At 29.9% G+C, this 15,971-nt stretch overlaps 2 protein-coding genes across 3 annotated transcripts; one reads left to right on the top strand and one right to left on the bottom strand.

The window, feature by feature from the left end:
- Positions 1 to 1,807: 1,807 nt before the first annotated feature.
- On the top strand, positions 1,808 to 3,557 carry LOC114184285 (bidirectional sugar transporter SWEET9-like). The gene is made up of 6 exons (XM_028071574.1): positions 1,808 to 1,935; positions 2,200 to 2,236; positions 2,345 to 2,555; positions 2,687 to 2,848; positions 2,936 to 3,055; positions 3,151 to 3,557. Exons 1-6 carry the CDS (start codon positions 1,887 to 1,889, stop codon positions 3,355 to 3,357), a joined length of 786 nt encoding a protein of 261 aa, XP_027927375.1. The 5' UTR covers positions 1,808 to 1,886; the 3' UTR covers positions 3,358 to 3,557.
- Positions 3,558 to 6,940: 3,383 nt separating this feature from the next.
- Positions 6,941 to 12,430, bottom strand: PGLCT (plastidic GLC translocator). Of its 2 annotated transcripts, none has more exons than XM_028074036.2 (13): positions 11,906 to 12,430; positions 11,276 to 11,390; positions 10,859 to 10,926; positions 10,542 to 10,674; positions 10,359 to 10,458; positions 10,160 to 10,272; positions 9,914 to 10,007; positions 9,141 to 9,294; positions 8,705 to 8,851; positions 8,540 to 8,613; positions 7,922 to 8,010; positions 7,694 to 7,808; positions 6,941 to 7,250 (listed from the first exon to the last, which is right to left on the bottom strand). In XM_028074036.2, exons 1-13 carry the CDS (start codon positions 12,051 to 12,053, stop codon positions 7,068 to 7,070), a joined length of 1,533 nt encoding a protein of 510 aa, XP_027929837.1. In that variant the 5' UTR covers positions 12,054 to 12,430; the 3' UTR covers positions 6,941 to 7,067. The 2 variants fall into 2 exon arrangements, with proteins under 2 accessions (XP_027929837.1, XP_085529010.1); XM_085672884.1 differs by having other exon boundaries at positions 11,276 to 11,406; positions 11,906 to 12,428.
- Between the last annotated feature and the right edge of the window lie 3,541 nt (positions 12,431 to 15,971).

Below are 15,971 nucleotides of genomic sequence, written 5' to 3'. Positions count from 1 at the left end.
TCTAAGATTTGTTCCAATTGGTGGTTTCTCTTTACCTTTTGTGTATTTCAATTGTTATTGGAATAATCATTTGAAAATAGTTAAGATGGTTTTGTTTGTTTTTTGGGTTGTGTTGATATCTTTGATATCTTTTTTTTTTTTCTGTTATGATTTTCTATTAGTTTTTTTCTATTATGATTTTCTGTATGAATTGTTGTTGTTTGATACCATGTAGGAAAACTTTGAAGAGAAATACTTTATTGGATTTTCCCTTTATATTTAAGCATGTTTCACTTTTGCAGAATAACTCATTCTCATACTTTCAATAAAGTATTTCTCTTCAAATTTTTTCTTACTTGTGTTTTTTCACTCACATAGTATTAAATGAAGAACACATCCCACACCTTCCACCATTACCTTCTTATCGTGGTTTCACCCATGGCGAGTTTTGCTTCTCTTGACCCTTTATATTTTTAGTTTGAAAAAAAAAACCATGTGCTTAGTCTTTTATATCTCTTTCTTGGTGATAACAATTATCGGTCATGACAATTTGATTATACAATTTTCTGATCAATACTTTTTCTTACTAATAACAATTATTAGTAATGAAAATCTGATTGTACAATTTTCGATTGTACAATTTTCTTATCAATACTCTTTCTTGCTAATATCAATTATCAGTAACAAAAATTTGATTGTACAATTTTTTGATCGATCACTCCCACATATTGAAGCAATTAAAAAAAAGCATCAAAGTTCTCCAAATTTCTCAAGATTCTCTAAATTTATCAAGGTTCTCCAATTTCTCTCACGGTTCTCCAATTTCTCAAGATTATCAAAAATTTTCAAGATTTTTTCAATTTCTCAAGGTTCTCCAATTTCTCAAGATTATCCCATTTCTCAAAATGATCACATTTCTCAAAGTTATCACATTTCTCAAGGTTTCATTACTCAAGGTTCCGTATTTCAAGATTATCACATTTTTCAAAGTCTTCTCATTTTTCAAGGTTCTCAATATTCTTTACATCCTTAAGTTTCTCAAGATTCTCAAGATTCTCTATATTGCTAAATTTTCTATTATGATTTTCCATTAAATTTTCTGTTATGATTTTTTATTATTTGAATTTTCCTTTTATATTCAAGCCTATTTCACATCTATAAAATAATTAATCTCATACTTTAAATAAAATATTTTTGTCTTCTACTAAAGACTCACGAGAAGCAAATATTTTAAACATAAAGAAGAGCGAGGTATACGCATCATTGAGGCTAATAGCTAGGTAGAAAAGTAGGAGCACTATTATGGCTATTTTTCGAGTGTGTGGACCATGCATTAAAACCACAAATTAATTTGCCCCTCCCGCTCAGAGGTAAAAGATGTTACACATATTGTTCAGCTATTGCATGAAAATTGTGGCGCAAAGTGGACAGATACAACACGTAACTTCATCATGTCATAATCTTTAACTATTACCAATCATGTAACCGTTATGAATGTTCTGTGTATAAGCGATAAAGAGTAATGTTTTCACATTGCACACAAATTAGTTACTACCTAAGCCTTCTTTTCTGGTTAATTAACCTCAAAAACTTTAAGAATGTGGCTCATAATTTATCACTGCTTCTCAAATTACAACTTTGACAAGAGAAAAAACTAAGCACGTCTGAGATGCGGGGTTTGAGAAGTTGCCAAACTGACATTTGGTTGCATTTTTTAATGATAAATCGTTAGTGCTCTTTAAAGGGAACTATGTGGGAGTGTACACGTGTCGGACATTGTCACGGGTTACCATGTGTATATATAGAAGCTTGCAAACCTTGTTCAAGCACACATTGTCCTACACATACAGCACAAAAGGCAAAGCTAGTTTTTTCCAACATTTTAGCAAACGCCTCAACATCTAAAAATGGTTGCATTTTCTGCTCAAGAGATGGCTTTCATCTTTGGTCTTCTAGGTATTAATTTGTCTCACTACAACAACCTATGACTACAACATTTTCAACTTTGGTATCACCATCAAAGTGTTTGTGTTTATGTTTAGTCACTAGCCATCTTTGTTTTGTAACTTTTTTCTTTTCATGCTATATTTTCGATTTTCATCGCACCATGATGAGTGCAGAATGCATTATCTAGTAACAGTGACCAACAAATTTTACCTGCTGATTTTGTTTTTGTTCACTTTTGTTCACTGATGTTCTCTGTTTTCTTTCTGTCTATAGGTAACATTGTCTCGTTTCTGGTGTTCTTGGCACCCTTGTAAGTCCTGTTTGAAACAAAAATAGAATCATAGTTTTCCGCTACCCCACTTTACACTTTGGAATACTGATCCTGTTTTTTATTCTATAATTTTTGTGTCTGTCACAGGCCAACCTTCTATACAATTTTCAAGACCAAATCATCTGCGGGGTTTCAATCGATTCCATATGTTGTCGCACTTCTTAGTGCACTCTTGCTTCTGTACTATGGCTTCATAAAAACCAATGCTATTTTGATTGTCACCATCAACAGTATTGGATGTTTCATAGAAGTTACATACCTTGCAATGTACATTATATATGCTCCCAAGAAGCAGAAGGTGAAACCAAGATCACGATCTTTCGTTATCTACACTTTTTCATGTTGTTCTATCTCGATAACCATGTTTGAAAGACATGCATACACTTCTTAAAGCTTGTTGCATGATTAATTTTTTGATGGATATTGCAGATTTCGACTTTGATAATGATACTCATTGCTGATGTTGGAGGTTTTGGCTTAACCATGTTGGTCACCATCTTCTCCATGACTGGAATCAACCGTGTTCGTGCTGTGGGTTGGGTTTGTGCCATTTTCAACATTGCAGTGTTCGCTGCTCCTTTAAGCATAATGGTATATTCTATATTCGATTATTCACATGACAAAGATGTTGTAAAGTTATGTTTCTGAAAATATGTAAAATGTCTACATTGATTGCAGAGGAAGGTCATAAAAACCAAAAGTGTTGAGTACATGCCATTTTCACTGTCCTTGTTTCTCACCCTCTGCGCCACCATGTGGTTTTTCTACGGGCTCTTCGACAAGGATCCATTCATTATGGTGAGAAATAAATAACATTTCTATATCTATTACACGTCTTTGTAATTTTCTCTTGAAAGAAAAACTGATGAATGTGTTGTTTTGGGTTTTTTCAGCTGCCAAATGTGCTAGGATTTCTGTTTGGCATCACCCAAATGATCTTATACATGGTATACAAGAATTCTGAGAAGAAGAACACGAAAGCCAATCGTACACAGCAGCAAGAAAGTGAGGGCACAGTGAACACAAAAGAGTGTGATGACACTAAACATGATTTCCCTTCGGTGGTGGAAATGAAAGAGAATCCACTTGATCAAGTTTGAAGTTATTATGTTGATAAAATTCTAAGGTCCAGCGTTGGTGCAGGACTATAAATAGGCTTAGTTTTTGAATTCTGAATAACTAATGTATGGTATCTAATTACACTGTTGAATAACCGCTTTTGCCACATGGCATGCATTGATTATGTAATAGCTAATGATTATATTTCTGGTTGAAGTATATGTTTGTGTTCTTATTGAAATCCCAAAAGTTCTACTTCTACTTGTTTAAAGCAACACTAAGCACTCAATTAATTTGAAATATGTAACATTTAAGTTAATCTCTTTCTATTAGCAAAAATCAAAACAGACAACTGGAGAGAAGTATAAATTTGATAATAATGGAAGAAAATATTTTTCTAAAGTATAGTCTTAATTAGTAAATTCCAGATCTTTCTTTCTGAAAGTTAATATATTCAAGATCTATTCACTGGAAATTAATGAGGGCATAACAGTCCTAAAGTAGATTCCAGAATCCAGATAGAGTTGGTCGAAGATTCTTTTAGTAACATTATTAAGATTATACCAGGATTATAATTAAGTATCCATCAATTTTAAGAAAAATGCGCTCGGGTGAAACTTTCTTGCAAATAGTAAGCACATGTTGGTGGGGTAGCCATCATAATTAACACATGTGGATCCAAAATTAATGTGATTCAGAACTCATCTGTAATATGTTTCGACCCAAATGTTCTAGGATGAGAAACCAATCCACCCAAGTGAGGCCACGGTTGTTGCTTAATTAAGGGTACATTGTATGCACAAAAATGATACATAATGTTCCTTTGCAGATCATGGTGTAAAAGAGTAGTGCCAAACTATATGTATTTGGTATCAGAAACAAAGTGAAAGGTAAGTTCACAATTGTGAGCCACATTCTTATTCTTGGGGTTGCATTTAGGTGGAAGTCCACTTTTTAAGATGGTATTAGAGTCATGAGTCAAAGTCTATTTTAACGAAATTTGTTATTAGAAAATCATATTTTGACTCTCATTTTGTACTCCTTGATGTAGTTTAGTGTGGAGCATTGATCAATGTATTCTTTGAAAAAATCAATGTCTAATAATAAATCATGTCAGAAAGTATAAGATGAGAGTCAAAATATCATTGTCCTTTGTTTATTTGTTGGATTCATTGTTTTATCCACTTTCGAACCATCTATTAATGTCTAGTTCCACATTCGAAATGTATATTGTTCTACATGGAAAATTATGTTGGAAGTCTTACATCGATTAGAGATAAAACTAAATTACAATGTATAAATGAATGTAAATTTAGTCTTATAATTCGGTCTATAAGGTTAAATTAGACTTAAAATCCGATATTTATCATACTTTACTCTGCCACCACTTCCTAATTCATCTAAGGAGCCTGAGAAGCTTATGATTGAAGTCACATAGTGTGATATAAAGTGCATTTTCTGGAATGAATCCATGAATGTTGCTCCACCCCACCGCTCTGGTTGTCATTGACAGAAAATTGATTAGTTCATTGATAATGATTCAACCTGGTCCACACAATTTGTACGGAGCAAATTCCAGTGTAAGCAGTGTCCACAAGCAGAAGCAATGAAAGGTGATGATGCGTTAAAGTATCTAATAGAGCATGCACTAAAATGTGTTTTAATGTTATCTTGAAGGTTTTAACTAATATATCTACTTGATGCAATTAAATGTAAAAGTTATAGTAAGCATGAGTTTTAAAGTATTTACTTTATAAAGTTTATTAACTCAGAATACCATGATTGTGACTGAGTGTAGGAACTTTATTGATGTTGGATGAAGAGTGTGATGCACCAATATGTTCATCAAGCCAGGGTATTCGTGTGGAGGACGTATCTCACAAAGATACGTTTAAAATACGTATGTGTAAAGTTGTCACTAATTAAAAATTTTAAAAGTGCTTCAAAAGATGTTTACAAGTTAACATTATTGCTTATTGGCCTACAACTAATAATTATCCTGTTTTTTAATAATCCTGTTTTGTGAATTTGCATTGCCCTTTGCCTTAAACGTTAATCCAATAGAAGACTTTATTATCCATGCTCGATAAAACAACACGTCCCAGATGGTTTTTCTTTTCTCGAGGGAATACATACGTGACTTCGATCCAACCTTTCATTGTCACCAACAAGAACCATTTTTCTTTTTTTATAGAAGATTTACTAAAGAGTCATTATATATGTAATTTGTTTAACAAACATAATAGATTGATATAATTTTTAATTTAAAATCTTGATACATCGAGTTTATGAATATTTTTTTAATATAGTGTTTAACTTTATTATACTTAAGAATGTTTTGATTCTAAATTTATGAATATTTTTTTATGTGATGTTTAACTTTATTATATTTAAAAATGTTCCGATTCTAAATTTATCGAATGACATTGATAGATATAAAGAATCTTAAAAATTATTTCCAAAAATCTATACTATTCATCTTCTTTAGTCTCAGATATAACATTTTACAGATATTATAACAATTACAATTTTTTTTATTATATATATATAATTAAAGATATCAAAATAAGTTAAATAATTTATGAACCATTCCAACTCACTTAAGGTTTAATAGGTTGGATTGAAAAATTTTCATTTTCTAAATATTGAGTAAAATGAACTAGTTTCATTTATACTCTTAGTTAAATGGATTCGAATTTAATGAGAATCAATTGATTCATAATTCACTGATAAACATTCTTTGCATTTTTTTTATCATTTTTTCATAATTTTTTAATTATTTATTATTTTTATTTATGTTAATCGACAATTTAATTATTTTTTAAAGATTAAAATATTATTCAATAATATTTAAATAATTTTGATGTTTTATTATTTATTTAATAAATTATGTAAATTGACACTTTAATTTTAAGTATTATTTTTATAATAATATTTAAAGAAAATCTGGTGAATATTTTGATTATACTTCTATAAAAAATTTAGTCAAATTACAACAATAAATCAAGTTGAACAAGTTTATTTTTAATCCAATTCGTGATTGATCAACTTATATGAATCAAATTCTCTCACAGTGATAACCTTATATTTAACTATAATTATTTTTATTTTTATATTATTTCAAAAATTAAACTACATTAAATATATAAATTTTATGATTTATATGATGAAATCGTTTCAAGTATATATACATATACACACACGTATCTAAACGCAGTATTCAATACGTACGTGTGCATCACATTTTAGGCAATAGCAAGTTAACCTGACTAAGAACATTTCTTGCATAGAATACAAAATCTTGAAGAACGGTTCCATTGAAAGAAAGATGTTGGTGCAGCTAAATGGAGTAAAACTCATTGAAAGATAAAATTGTAGATAAATAAAGTTCAATGAAGCTTTCAAATCTTTAATGGTTGAGAATATTTCCAGTTATCCTTCTCCTCTCAGTTATATTTATATTTAATATTTACTTAAATTTCAGAAACCTAATTATAAAATAAGGATTTGACTATAAATTTGGTTAAACTAGATGGACATACTATAAAAATTATACGTATAAAGACTTGATTGATAGAACTTTCATTATTCAAAGATCTAGAAAAATTATAAGGAGTGGAGTAATTTAAGAAGTAAAAAAGCAAAACAAGTTGGATAAATAATATAAAAATAACAAGTGCCAAGAGTTCTAAGGAACAAAAATTGTAAGAGCAGCATTAGAATTAAGATCAAATGCATTTGTGAAGTGTACTTAGGTTGAAGGGCCAAGTGCAAGTTCGATTTCTTCCAAGGATCGACCTTTTGTTTCAACAACGTTACGAGCTATGTACAAGACTGTAACAAGACACACTGTTGCAAAGCCCAAGTACACACTGCTGATTCCAAACTTGTCTACTACACTCAAGAAATACAGCCCAATCACAAAGTTGGAGATCTGGAAATAATAAACAAAAATCAAGAGTTAGTGTTCAAAATATGAATAAAACCAATGCATGTTATAAATCTTCCCAACAGCTCCAAGAAACTTCATTGCAGTAGTTTTTGGACATGATAATTTGGTATAGACAGTATTGATATGCTTACTCTATGATTATCACAAGAATTCTCCTAGTTACCTCTGTTGGAAGTCTCACCTTACCAGAGATAAAAGACTAATTCACAATATATAAGTGGGTACAAACCGTACCTTACAAGTTAATTTTAAAAAATTGAATTAGATTTAAAGTTTATTTCTTAACTAGGTATCAAAACTATGGATTACCATCTATCAATGTCTAGTCTCAAACACGAGATGTATATTACTCTCTTATTTAAGAAGTAACAAGTTAGAGTTTCAAAAGGTAATGATATATTGGATTCCACAGTGAAGTTCCTTACCCAATGTGTACCTAATGACAAAGCAATTGCTTTTGCTCTGATTCTAGATGCAAATATTTCTGGTAGAAGAAGAGCAGGCACAGGACCAGCACCAAGAGAGAAGGATAAGACATAGCTGTTTAAAATTCATAGGTCAGAGAGTGACAAATCGAAAGAGAAATGGAAATCAAATAACACAGACTGGTAGTCTTGTGGAATTACTTTCACTGACAAAATTAAATGACTTACAAGACAGTCCCGAGGACTGCAAGAGTTCCAGAATATGGTGCAAGGACCTTCCAAGTAAATGAAACAGAAAGAAGCAACATAGAAGCACCCTAGGAAGGAGAGAAAAAGAGTGAGTTTAAGAACATGAATATATAATATTGAGTTAATTATGTTTTGGACCTTTAACTATAATGCAATTTTGGTTTCCACCCCTATATCAAACCTTGATCCTAATACGTCTGAAATGCATGGATACAATCCTTCTAGTCCAGCGTAACAAATGATGAATCATGCTAACCTTTTAAGATATTGACAGGAGGGGAATTTGTGAACGACATTCAACATGATTTGTCATTTGTCAAGTCAAAAAACAGTTAACGGTGATGAACGAAAAGGATTGAATCCATGCATAAGATAGAGACTTAACAGACCAAAGTTTGAGATAAAGACAAAAACCAAATAGGGATAAAAACATGATTAACTCATTAATATTATCGAGGAACGCAAGTTAAGTTGTTTAGATGAAAATTTGTTATGATTAAACCAAACAGAGAGAAAAATAATTCACAGGGGCAGAGTTTTGAAATATCCTAAAGTATCAAAATATCTGATACAAATTAAAGTATAGGTAATTATTACCATCCCACTAAAACTTATAATAAGGAGACTTTTCCTTCCTTTCTTGTCCATCAAGGACGAAGCAACCATTGTGCCTGCAATGAAATCAAATATCAGCCAGAAACAATATCAAGTTTGTGCAAATGTCATCATGATATCAAAATTTTTGGAATGAAAGATACTGACCAAAAACATTTGATGCACCAACCAGTGCACTTGCTGCAACATCAGAAGAGATTCCAGCACTGCGGAAAACTGCAGTCGAATAATAGACCACAGCATTTATTCCAGATAACTGCTGTAGCAAGAAAAGTGTTGCCCCTACACTCACAACTGCAACAAGGAATGTTTCATTAAGCATTAATCAAATCCAGAGGAAACTAATAAGTTGACATTAGATCACAAAATCTGTAACATAAACTGCAATGATACAATTAAGATATATCCCATCATAACATATCAAGGGAAATGGAAAGAAAAAATGCACTAACAAATTCAGAAGGTAAAAAAGAAGGTAGAAAATTAACTTCCACAGATATTTGCTATAGAAATTCTGCCTTAATACCCTAGAAACCATAGACCTTGTTAATCAGACCTGGAATTAAACTGAAGTTTGGAATACCTTTCCAATATCGACTACTAAACAGATCAAACCATCCAGCTTCTTGTTCAGAAGAACCTTCACTTGCTGCTGTCAAGTCCTGCATAACCAAAGCCACTCTTTCTTTTCCATACAGTGTTTTAACAGCCTTTTCAGCTTCCAATATTTTTCCTTGCTACAAGGTAACAAATGTAATTTTATCAAAAACATATACAAGATCAATCCCACAAAACCGGCTTGGAATGTGAGGTTTGCAACCACACATATATACCTTAAATTAAGGTGAGGTGTTTGCATACTCTAAATATAGAGACTCTAAGTACTCAAATATGTTAAAGGGTGGAATTTAAGCCTAACTCAAGCCCCACAAAACGGCTTGTAAGATGATATTTGTACCTCACTTATATATTATGAAATTGCCTTATATCTAGTCAATGTGGGACTTCCAACAATTACAAACTTCGCAAGAAACTAGGCATCTTATTTGGTATAAAGATTATAGATGACCACCATAACTGTAAAAATTAACCCATTTAAAAGCTTTAAGGATCCCAATAGTGTCTTTAGACATTTAAAATATAACATAAGTTCTTTCCTTTGAACGTGTTGATGGTTAGTTTGAAAAGTTTACACCATAGGAAACTATAATCCAAGGTATATTTAACAGAAAGTTATTGATGTGTCTGAAAGTAGTAATCTTTTATAAGAAAAGAAACTTAGAGTAGAAATTCAAGCTGCTTGTCTTGTAAATGTGTTGGTCTGCAATAAGATAATGTATAATACTCCCAAATAACCTGAAAAAGCCACCGAGGACTTTCTGGAGAAATAGCCATCCCAAGTGCTAACAGAACAGATGGAACTACAGTAATTCCAAACATTGTGCGCCACCTGATAAAATTAAACGAGGGAGAAGAGGGTGCATATTAATGAACACACATTTTACTTCTAAAATTTTCACACTGAATATAGTCATTTACATCACTAATATACATACTCTGTGCAAAATAAACTCAAGAATGAAACAATTCAACAGTCAATACCATATAGGATTTCCCTCCAGAGGCAAACCAACCAGCAGTGCTGCAAGAATCCCAATACATATAAAAAGTTGATTAACAGATCCAAGTGCACCGCGAATATCGGTTGGAGAAATCTGTCCATTAGTAGGAATCACCACGTGATCCACAGAAAATATGTACATATATGATCAAAGGTTATAATTGTTTATAAGGGGATCACCTCAGATATGTAAAGTGGTACAACTGCAGATGCTACACCAATTCCTATACCAGCTAACAAGCGACCAATGATCATTGTTTGAACAGTCTGAGCAGTAGCACTGTAAATGTAGTATAATTTTATCCATCAATCTCAAAAATACCTAAAAGATCAAACCTTATACCCAAGGGAAAATTGACAGACCAAAGAAATCCTCCAATTGCCAGAGGGATTGCATCCAACTGAAAAGTCCTAGTCCTGCCAAATTTGTCAGCCAATGTTCCACCAGTAAATGAACCAACAGTAGCACCAGCAAGCAGTGCACTCACAATCCATCCTGCTCATGGATTAACAAGTCCAAAAACCATGTTTGAATATATGCTGGAAATAGGCCTAACAAATTAACAAGCAAAAGAACAGGAAAGAGTATATACTTTAAAATCTATAATTTCTTTTTCTGATAATATGAATCAAACTATGTAAACTAATTTGCAATTACAATTTAGGAAAAGAGTGTGTACCTTGTAGAACAGTGTTTTGGATGATTCCAAGATCCTTGGCAAGGTACTCAAGAGAACCGTTTACTACCCTATACCAAAAAGAGTATTGTCAGAGTTTCCTACCTAAGAATAATAATAATCAGTGACGACAATTAGTACTATAACAAGGAAAATTCAACACAGAACTCCAGTGGGTTTCTTCTTACTGCCGATAACTTAAGACAAGAAGATGTGGCTTAAGTCATTCGCTAAGGAACTGTTAGGATAAACACTTTCCAGAGAAGAAAATAAGAAGGAGAAAGTTAACCAAACTTCTCAATAAACTAAACTAGTTTATGCATAAGTTAAAAATCATCTTTGAGATTGCTATATACAGAATATGATACCCTGCATTACAAGTTCATTGATCTTTATATCAAATGAAAATGAAATTCATACCCAAGATGATACCCAAATAACATAGCTCCAAGGCAAGCAACACCAACATAAGGCAGAACAGTCCCAGAAGGTTTGCCCGAAATATTATTGGCCAGAAGATCCTCAACATCTTCATCTGCAACGTGATTTTGCTGAGTAATATTCGAGGAACATAAGCACATTCATATCATTCAAATTATGGATGTGATATTAAGATCTATCAACAATTGACAAAATAAAATGCAGTTTGTAAAGGAGATAATGCAATAAAAAGAACAAAGCTAGATACAATTCGTTAGATGTTTCTTGTGCTGTTGTCTAATTAGAATTGAAATTTCACAGAGCAAGGTCTGCATCAAAGGTCAAAGTAGATGACCAAGGTAAAACTTCAATTCTAAAAAGACGCATGCTACCAATGGAAAACTCTAATTCTGAAAATAGAACTACACCACCTATGCATCTAACTATTGTCCTACAGTAAACTCTAACTGAGGAAATTCCAAAACATTTGAATGAAATTTCGTGTTAGTGTATTATTAGCAAACAATTTTTAACAAGTCAACAAATCGACCACAATAAGAAGCATGTTTCAGGTATGCACTAAAAAGAGATTCTGAGAATCAACAACAACATGAAAAAGCATGAACAGACCAGAAGGCTGAACCCTGAGTGATCTTGGCTTAGCAGAGGAGCCAAAAATGCCACCAAAAGTGTTTCCTCTTACAGAAAACTCGGTATCCATGTTGAAGGAAGAAGGCCTCAAACCACACCACCAGCTGCTTCCACTACTCATGCTCATGCACACTCTTCTTGCTCTCTCTTCTGAATTCACAAAAACTCACGAACACCCTTTGCTTCTGAATCCACAAAGTGGTTACCTTGCACATTCTCTGATTCAGAACTCCGAACCCATGAAAAGTAAAAGCAAGTACAATAGTACGAACCAAACCAGGAACCGAATCTAGGACACTCCAAATCCAATTGCCTCTGTGTCAGGAAATTACCTAACAATTGACGAAACTAAGATACTCGACTCGTTGCTCGTTGGGATTAATATTTTTGAGAATTATTTCAGATTATATAATTACAAAAAAAATATAAAAATTTATGCATGAAAATTAAACTCAAATCAAATGTTTGATACATGGAAAAATAAAAGTCAATGAAGAAAAAAAAGTTCTTTCGCTCGGTCAAGAGATGGTGGCATATAAAAATGTAACACAGCGTCACTTGTAAGAAAAGTACGCGAATTTTTGGTATGGTGTATTTTTAGTATTATATATTACAAATATATTATTTTTAGGTTTTCTTAGTTCTATCGCTTAAAAATTTATTCATAAAATATGTAAGTATAGGTATAAAATAAGTATATATAATTTTTTGAATAGTTATTATAAAAATAACAATATTATTGTGTATGTTAATTTAGAATTGAACAACAGTATATTACATTGCTAATATATTCTAAATAAATTCGAAATATTTTATTCACTTTTTATTTTAAAAATATTTAATGATTTTTTATTCTTGTATAATTTATTTTTTAATCTTTTGGTGTTTACTGTATATTTTTCAACCTTTTTATTCCTATAATTGTCTCGATTTTTTATTGACCTTACTTAAACTTTTTTATTCCTTTCCATTGAAGACATATAAATCCTCAATTCTTATATAAAAATTTTATATAATTTTTTATTTATTATATGAAAGAAAAATATTAACAGTACATTCTTCTACATAAAATTATGAATGCTACTATTTATGAAAACCCACAAATTTCAATGCGTCTTAACTCTCGTTTAATGACTATTTATTTTCGTAACCTTTAATAAATGATAACATATAAAATATTAATGGCTTTAAAGATGTGCTGGAGAATGTGTTGTTAAGACTTTCAATATTATTTTTTCCGTTTGTTTTTAGATGTAGTTTGAGGTTTGTTTTTTTTTTTTTTTTTGAGAAATTAAAAAATTATGTATCTATATTTTACTTTAATAAAGTATTTACATTTATTTTTACTTACCTCTTTTATTTCTAATTAAAAGTTAGGTGAAAGATAAAAACTACAAATAATAAAAAAATAATAATTCATGTTATCTTAAAATTTATAAAATAACAGTTAAATAGAATAATTAAAAAATGACGGTTAAAAAATAAAAATATTATTTTTAAAAAATATTAATTATCTCAACGTATTGTTTCGAAGGATTACAGAGAAACTGAAGAATGAAGATGGTAGTGTTTTCTTTTTGTCGCTTCCATCATTTGGATTGCATTTTAGGCCCATTTATATTTCGATTATGAAGTCTAATTGGGCTCTTTTAGCCTCTAGGGCCTAGCCCATGTACGATCAAGAAAAACGTGGCAAAATTTACAAACACTAAATTACAATTATTCCAATTTTCGAATTTAAGTAAATGGAGTTACTTTTACTTCATCCAAAATCAATTTTAAATTTTAATTGTTGTATTTCTTTCATTTACCCTCACACTTATACCCTCGTACAATTCAAAATTATTTTTCATTTAAATCGGGTTTCTTATTTGTACTTTCAGATACTTTTGTCTTTACTGGTTATAATACTTTAATAATCTTATTATTTATTTCGACAAATTTTACTATTTTATAAGGGTCACGGATTGTAGTTCCAAATAAAAATAATATGGACATATCTTTTTTTCTTTAATTTTGTTTAACTTAGTTATATATGTTACCACACAACTATTATTTTAACATTTATCTTTTCTTTTAGACAATTTTATCATCAAAATTTTAATGTTTAAATGTTTTACTCATTTATTAAATTTCCAGTAGGATGATGGCGTGTAAAAATATAGAAAACAACATTATTTAGTTACTATACAAAACAATGCCATTTGACTTTTTTGTATTTTGAAAAAATTAAGACATGCAATTTCTTAGAAATTTAACGAATTGAAACCAATTATACATATTATATACTTTTAACATGACATAAAAATATATAATAGTTATAATAGCAAAAAAAAAGAGTATGTATAAACTTTCAAAACCCATTTTGATTCAAAATATGTTAACAACATTTAATAAGTGTTTATATTTTTCATCGTAGGGCTATAATTTTAGGAGTAAAATTGTTTATATTTTTAAAAAATATTAATAACAATGATTATACAAAAAATAATAACTTTTACATGAATAATGGGAATATTTAACTGAATCTGAAAGAAAAAAATGTCACATTTATTGGCAGTAGCTAAGAAAACTGTTAAAAATATTAGCAGTGTTATTTTAATTAAAATTCAATAATTATAATTTATTTTGCTTCATATTAATTAAATTCTACTTATTTTTCTAATTGAAATCTAACCCACTATAACAAGTTTTGCATGTTCTAGAAGAAAATGGCTACACTCACAACTTCAAATATTGTATTTTCTTCCAACCCATTGGTGCCTACCTTCCATTTTCTAATATAACTTCAAACATAAATATTCTACTTTTAAGGATAAGCTTTTCACCAAATTTCTTTAATTTTTTTCTATTTAAATTGAATGTGGTTTTCCTTATCCATTAAATTAAAATAAGATACTTGATCACGTTACTTTTTTCTTTTTTTCTTTTTTGCATGCAACATCTCCAAAACCATTCATTTATGATTGAGTAAAATTAAAGCTACTATTTTATATTATATATATATATATATATATATATATATATATATATATATATATATATATATATATATAGTCTGAGGATTTTAACTTGCACACTTATCTAAAGTAAGTGCCTAATTAATCTACTCAGATGAACCCTCTTTTTCAACATTTTGCTTAACAATGTATATATCTTAATTAATTAGTTTTGACCTTCTAGAGCTTAATGGTATAGGATTAGCGTAACAAATTATCCATTTTTTAAAAAACAAAATTTGAGACACACAAAATTTGAAATGATTATATATATATATATATATATATATATATATATATATATATATATACTTTTTTTTAAAGCTACGGCTTTGTTATAGCTTAATTATTATTATTTTATTTTTTTCTCGCGGTATCAAGATGTGTATTTTACGATAATTATCTTAGGATAAGCATACTTTTTACGATGATTATACTAAGAACTAAGATGGAAACTTTTTCCAAGATTAATATTAATACTAAGATAATTAATTTAACGTGTTTATTATAGTTCTAATTTTTTTAATTTCTCGCTAATTTTTTACATAAAGTCAAATACAAAGAACCGATCTGAAATGTTTAAGTCATACTTTCGATATTTTTATTATTACTATAACCGATGTAAAATATTCATTATATATTTTATAGTTTAAGTTGCATGTTCTAATTTTCAACCTTGAGTTAGTTCAACTAGACCATGGAAAGAATAATCAAACTAATATATCTGTTTATATATATATTTTTTTGTATAAAAATATAACTTCAGTCTACATTTAGATATTACAAATTTCTTTTTATATATCTATGTTAATTTCATATTCAAACTCCAATATCATACACTTCCCTACGTAAAAAAATGCACTTTCTTTCCTCTTCAGAAAATAATATATTTTTTCTTCGTTAGGCTTAATACACAATAAGATTATACATTGTCAAGTTTATGATATTATTACTGAAATTACTATAATATACCATTCTAACAATTTATTGAAATATTGTCACTGTTATTCTTCTCGTTAATTGATTATTAGTAGGCAAATTGTTAG

The sequence above is a fragment of the Vigna unguiculata genome, chromosome 5 (genome assembly GCF_037176805.1).
Source record: "Vigna unguiculata cultivar grain cowpea cultivar isolate G323 ecotype 2 chromosome 5, ASM3717680v1, whole genome shotgun sequence".
NCBI lineage: Eukaryota > Viridiplantae > Streptophyta > Magnoliopsida > Fabales > Fabaceae > Vigna > Vigna unguiculata.
The sequence above is the reverse complement of the archived record's forward strand: the minus strand, read 5'-3'. Positions and strand labels throughout refer to the sequence as shown.

Excerpts from the sequence above, each read along its gene's own strand:
- LOC114184285 (XM_028071574.1), top strand. The coding sequence starts at position 1,887 with ATGGTTGCATTTTCTGCTCAAGAGATGGCTTTCATCTTTGGTCTTCTA. Across the intron at positions 2,556-2,686 it reads ATGCTCCCAAGAAGCAGAAG|ATTTCGACTTTGATAATGAT; the intron begins GTGAAACCAAGA and ends TGGATATTGCAG. Across the intron at positions 2,849-2,935 it reads CTGCTCCTTTAAGCATAATG|AGGAAGGTCATAAAAACCAA; the intron begins GTATATTCTATA and ends CATTGATTGCAG.
- PGLCT (XM_028074036.2), bottom strand. The coding sequence starts at position 12,053 with ATGAGCATGAGTAGTGGAAGCAGCTGGTGGTGTGGTTTGAGGCCTTCT. Across the intron at positions 10,675-10,858 it reads CCAAAACACTGTTCTACAAG|GATGGATTGTGAGTGCACTG; the intron begins GTACACACTCTT and ends ATCCATGAGCAG. Across the intron at positions 10,273-10,358 it reads TACCACTTTACATATCTGAG|ATTTCTCCAACCGATATTCG; the intron begins GTGATCCCCTTA and ends ACTAATGGACAG.